General features: G+C 37.2%; 1 protein-coding gene across 1 annotated transcript in view; it reads left to right on the forward strand.

Annotated features, from left to right (window-relative positions):
- ubald2 (UBA-like domain containing 2) overlaps positions 1 to 3,511 on the forward strand; it is a 26,426-nt gene extending 22,915 nt beyond the window's left edge. Inside the window, exon 2 of the mRNA XM_016229472.1 lies at positions 3,155 to 3,511. Within this exon, the coding sequence (XP_016084958.1) occupies positions 3,155 to 3,511 (357 nt within the window). The remainder of the gene's footprint in view (positions 1 to 3,154) is intronic.
- Positions 3,512 to 6,591: the final 3,080 nt, after the last annotated feature.

Below are 6,591 nucleotides of genomic sequence, written 5' to 3' on the forward strand. Positions count from 1 at the left end.
AGACGTTCAGCCAACGTCCGTGTGCGTGACGTCTGAGGCTGAGACTATTTTTATCATAATCGTCCGATTCTAACTTGTAAAAAGCATTCACGTCTTCATAGAATCCATAATTACAACTTGCAAACTCTCAATTTTCTCAGAGTTCAGAAGTCAAATATAGTAGGTCATAATATAAAATGGATTTTAATGTAAGTTAAATGGTATATTAAAATGAGTATTATAATATTTAGTAACATATATTTTTTTGTAATGTTACTTGAAATAAAAATAAAAAAATTCAAATAAAATAAAAATATTTTTTATATAATCTAGCTGCCAAGATAACATTTCTTGATACTAAAATAAACAAAAACTGAAATAAAAATTAATAAAAACTGTACCGATAACTTATATGAATGACAAAAACATACAACAAAATGACTAAACCTTCAACCAAAATGAAACTTAAAATGGAAAATATAAAAAAAATAATAGTCCACACCACAACTATAACGATAAAGGCACAGAGAAAAGATATCGTTGGAATCACTTTCAGAACGATTTTTTCCAGCTGATGAACGATAAAACGATGACAGCCAATCAGAATCCATCCTGCTATAACGAGCTCGAGAATTTAAAGCGACAGACGTGCGTGCGCTTAGAATAAACCGACGGTATCGTCCGCTGGTGTGGACGCTAATATCGTTATCTTTATAGTTATCTTTCTTAGTGTGAACGAGGCTTAACACAGGGTTAGATATCCTGCTAAACAAACTTTATTTATAAGTTTATTTGGAAGGCATTTTGCATAACTGAAACGTGCTAAATTGTGTTTCCGTCTATCGATTACTCAACTGTTTTTGTAATTGTAATAAATTCTTGTATTTTTTCGTTCAGCACCACTATTTGTGGGGAAAATAGCTCATGACAGGAAAGAAAAACACGGTTTTGAAAATGGCTAATATGCTAATTTACTTAGCGGTGTTGTTACCTTTTAACAAGTAATGAGGTATACATTGAGTGATTGTGAAAATGGCCAGTGGATTCAAAAATATGTAGCTTAAGATCTGTAGAGGAGTGTAGTTCAGCTGTGTTTTTCCAGACCGTGTTTGATTAGCAGTGTTGATGTAAACACTGAGGAGGGTGAAGACATTTGAGTGTTTATATCCACACTGAAGCTGCTGTCTGGATGACCTACTTAACAGACGGATGTGTGTTTGTCCCTTTGACCGGCATCGGAGCTGCTCCACCGAAATAAAACTTAATAAACTTCTCTGCTGACAAACCATTCCTGCTCTTATATCAGTCACCTGATCTCAGCGTGTGTGTGTGTGTGTGTGTGTGTGTGGTGGTTATTAAAGGAGCAGTTATCAGGAGCTGAAACTGCTGTCAATTATGTGGCCTACTTTTCCTTCATAACACACGGATGGCAGAGAGGGCCTGAGAGCTCCTGTGCAAACAAATCTCACGCTTTATGGGAATCATGGGATTGATGCTCAGCAGTCTGTTGTGCAGCGAGCACATCCTTTTGAGTCCCGTAATGCCTCATCTGTAGCTGACATATGCATCTGTGCGTGATATAATTATAAACCTCACATGGGACATATGCTATGAGGCTACTATTATAGTATGTTGTCGTTCACATATTATAATGTAACACAAACTGTCCTTTTCAGACCACTTGTGGAAAACTTAATTTTCATTGTGTAGAGGTTGTCCAGTCAGTCATAAAAGCGATTAAAGTACAGCAGGAATCCATCCTGTTTATTATTAAGTGTCAGAGGCTGAGATGCCATGTGAAACCAGATTGTTTTTTGGTGCAAGTAACCTTGACTAACATAAGACATATTCTGCCCTTACATGGGTCAGTGATGCGACTTATTTGTTAATTTTATTCATATATAATTCATACGTGTGATCACCTCGAGTACACCTTTTCTACAATGTGCATGCGTTCATTTCTCTATTAAAGTTCATTTTGACGTTTCAATTAAAATTGATAATGATAAAGCCCTATTAAAAAAAATATTCTTCAAAAGATGTTGTTTGGCATAACCTTTTATTAGTTTTTGTTAGAAATAACATTTTCTATTTAAGGCAAATAAATAATATATATTTAATGCCTTATTATACAACGGATAGTTCCGGTCCTTGATTCTGATTGGTTGAGCCGCGTTCAAAGCTGTTGTAAATTACTCTACAAACATACATCTTAGTTTACTTTGTGTAACTTTGTTGCAACCACAACTGTTTCAGAGGAACTACATTGTTTGGTGGAAGAATACTGTTTTTATTTATATCATTACTCTTTATTTGCTCTGTTTTATTTTGTGAAACCTTACTACATATATGGAATAACCATTTTATAAAAGCAATAAGCCCCAAGAAGCCGTGGTTTACAGTGAATTTATAACAGCTAAGGGGGTTCTAATAACGCCCCTTAGCTGTTATAAATTCATTGTAAACCAAGGCTTCACAGGGTTTATTGCTTTAATAAGACTAGATTAACCTGAAAACGCATAATCCAAGTCATATTTGAACAAAACTGCTTATTAATATTTGGACAGATGTTTATCCACCAAGTCAAAGTCATGTGGTGTGACGAGCATGCATTAAAAAACATAAACCTAAAAAACAGGGAAAGATACAGACCTTTATGACTGTGTTTGAAGGTCAGTAAGTTTCTTAAAATATCAGATTTTTTTATTTTTTATTATTATCAGGTCAAGGTTAGTTTAGGTTGTAAAATATCACGTGGTGCAAATCCCTAAAAATAATTATATTTAAACATTCATAATATTTGTTATAAAAAGCATTTATTGGTTTATTTATTTACATTATGGTGTAAGGAAAATGTGATTTACTTTTTATTTGTTGATTATCATATGACATTTTTAGTTATTAAATTAAAACATTACTTGAAAATAGTGTAAAAGTTTTAAAACCATAAAAAAACAATATAGCAGTATATACCATATGAATACAGAGTAGTCCCATTATTTAGAATTTTATTTTATTTTGGTATTGTCCCTTTTAATTTTTATAGTTGTAGTAATTTTGTTTTTTATTTATTTATTATATATATATATATGTATATGTTTTTTTTCTGTGTTTATCTATTGTTATCTAACCAACATGGGATCAGATAAACTGAGCTGTTTTTGTTTTTGCTCAGATGTGCACTCCACGCAACACTCCCGCCACGCCGCCCAACTTCCCCGACGCCATCACTATGTTCTCCAAGCTGCGGACGTCTGAATGCACGGGCGGCAGCGGAGCCGGCGCTTCGGCCCAAGTGTCTATGGCGTGTTCTCCTCCTCCCCACGCCTCCGCACAGGGATTCGGCTCCTTCTGGGCCTCCTCGCCCCCCAACCACCAGCCCGTCTGGCTGCCGCCGTCCTCTCCCACAGGTCACCACGCGCTCCATCACCACCACCATCACATGCACCAGCCGCCCACGTGGCCGCCCGTCTCCCAGCCCGCCAACGGCCAGCAGACGCCCGTCATGTCAGCTCTGCACGGCCAGAGATGAGACTCTGCGGCGGGGGAGACGCGGGGAGGGCCGGAGGTGTAAATTGGGGTGAGGATACACGGTTTAACGGGGCGGGAATATACTCACTGAGACTTTGGATGGCCAAGGGGGAAAGATGTGGTACTCTTTCTTTCAGTTTTCTAAAGATGAACAATCTCTCTTCTTTCGGAGATCTCGTTTTGATCGTTTACCTATTGTCGATTTCATTTCTGTCCAAACCTGGGAAGAACCACTAGGAGAAAAAAAAAATTATGGAAGTCATTAAGAGGTGTTAGAGTCCCAAAGAAGCCTCTTCTGTTTCGCTATCCAACAGCGAAAGAAAGCCACGGAGTCGTCGGCAGTGGACGATCAGGGCGAATGTGTGTGTGTGAATCTTCGTTTGTTCACCGTATTCGGACTCTCTCCTCCTCTGTAGCGCTGTGTCGGCAACAAGCACTCGCAATAAAACGGCTGACAAACAATAAGACTGAATCACATATCATGGTGGTCGTGTCGTTCTGCATCCCAGGAAGCATCAGGAGGACGTTTCTGTAGAACTAGTGTCTATTGAGTTCTTAACAGAGGCTGTTATGAGATGATTAATCACCTCTTATTTGTTCGAAATGCACAATTTCAAGTGCGTCGAGTTGAATTTATTCAGAATCAACAAAAACTATTGGTCCAGATATAAATGGGGAAAAAATCAGGAAGAGTTTGCAGTAATCCTGGTCAGAAAGTTCATTCTTGTTTGGTAAATTTGCAACTTTTAGCATGTATGCGGTTAAATCAGGAAAGCTTGTGTTTAAACTAAAATCGTCATTGAGGAATACAGACTCGAGTTCAAAGATGTGTTTTGTGTTTGTTTGTTTTCCCACCCCCAAGAACTAAAAATGCTAGCAGACTCTTGTAAAGATCTGAGCGGTCTGATGTTTGGAGGTCCAGCACAGCCGGCGTAGTAAAGCTCAGCTCCACCTACCTCAGCTCCAGCCGTGGCCTGATCCTACCTCCGGCGGCTGAATGGGCTCTCCGTGTGAGCTGCTGCGACCGAGGGCTCAAATACCTCACGCTCTCTGCCGAACACGCCGTGTGAAAGCGATGAGACGTCTCCGTGGACGAGGACTGATCTGGTGTCACATTGGCATTTGTGTTGTACTGATTGTAATGTAATCGAGCGGGAAGGCTGACCCTAGATCAGGACATTGATTGGCAGTGGTTTTCTGAGATGACGGGTTTCTTTAGTTTCGCATGATGTCACCTTCCCTTCATTCGTTCATCTTAGACAATCACTTTTGCCGTCTTGAGGTTTGAATTCATGGTTTAGTATGGACCTCAGTCTGGCTGGACGCCATATTTAATGTGAAACGACTGAAAACGAGGCTGTGACAAGATAAATGTACAGTTTTGTTCAACATCGTTCTGTTACATCGGTCGTTTAGTTGATTAAACATGAAATGTGCCATAAAAATTTTTTTTTTTGGTCAAAATAACTATTATTCATAGCAATTTAGCAGTATTTCATAAATTTACATTTCAGTTTAAGCAAAAATGGATTAATGAACGATCCACACAAGAATTTTGTTCTGCTTTTTTCAAACTGTAGATTCACAAAAAAAAATCACTGCGTGAACGCTTAATTCCTTGTCACATTGAATTGAATTTGTGTAAATTTGCGCACATTTGACTTGTTTACACATTCTTGGTTAAATTGTCATATCTGTGTAACTTCAGCACAAGATTTTTGCACATGGTACAATTTAACAGAGAATGGATTTACAAACCATTGAACTTAAAACAAAAAAAAGAACAAGTTTGGTTTAATAAGCAATTTATCCAAATTCATTCTGCTCTCACATTCTTGGTTAAATTTTCCGATTTTAAGCACGAGCAGAAGGAAATTGTAAATGTTCATAAAACCCTCATACATTATGGTTTGTGAGGACAAGAAATAAGAATGGTAGTACAAACAATATTTTACAAAATTTGGTAATGTGCATCCAATCAAAGTAAATGCGAATTTGGGTCTTTGAAAAGGGGGGAAAATTACACAAAAGTAAATGAGATTCGAGCAATATGCTGTGGACGACTTTCGACTCATGACTTCAGAAGACTTTTATGATGGTTTATTTTATATTATTTATTGTGGTTAACAGTGCCCAGTATCTGCCCCACATTCACTTTGTATAACGCACAACATTTTGGACATTTTGCACGTAGTATCTTTGTTAAATTAAATATATTATTTATTTTCCATGAAAGAAGCGATTTTGGATTGGCATTACATTGGGAGAAATAATGGCAAGATTGTCATTTCTGCATAAACCTATCAATTTTTGTATTTACATACATTACAGTCCTTTACAAAATAGTACCATGGTGTATATAATATCACCATTATGTGATTTGTACCATATATTACCATTTTATATCAGAATAATACCATTGCTCATTAATTACAATATTTTTTAAATTACCTTGTCAATCATATGTCTTTTTTATTTTTTGATGAAACCCTGTGTCAGTAATTTGGAAATGACGTCTATGATGTGCTACAGGAAGTGTGTGGTCTGCACATGGTAAAATTGTACACTGAGTACCTTTGTATCTGTGACCTCAGATTGTTCTAAAAACAAAATCCAAATTGGAAACAGGGTGGCAATGAAGCTACGTGGACAAGGTCATGAAATGAGTCATTAGTCACTCCAAACAAACCTTAAAACATCAGCTTTTACATCACTTTAACGCAAGACCTCAATTATGCTTATGATGAGTGTTTAGTAAATTGACATGTTATACATGTGTAAGATTCAGTGCGATAGCTCACTGTAATGACGACCATGGTGTTAACACCAGTGGTGTTATAGAAACACACTATATTGCCAAAAGTATTAGGACACCTTCTAATGAACAGGTTTGACTACATTAGTAATTTTTCAGTACAAATCTTATAATGAATTGTGTGCTTCTAATTTTATAGCAACAGTTTGCACAGGACCCTTTTCTATTCTAACACGACAATGCCTCTGTGGATAAGACAAGGTTCAAAAAGGAAATCCACTTTTGGCAATATAGTGCATTTCCAACACTGCTGCATCAGTGGGACA

This window comes from Sinocyclocheilus grahami, unplaced genomic scaffold, assembly GCF_001515645.1.
Source record: "Sinocyclocheilus grahami isolate Dianchi unplaced genomic scaffold, SAMN03320097.WGS_v1.1 scaffold353.1, whole genome shotgun sequence".
NCBI classification, from domain to species: domain Eukaryota; kingdom Metazoa; phylum Chordata; class Actinopteri; order Cypriniformes; family Cyprinidae; genus Sinocyclocheilus; species Sinocyclocheilus grahami.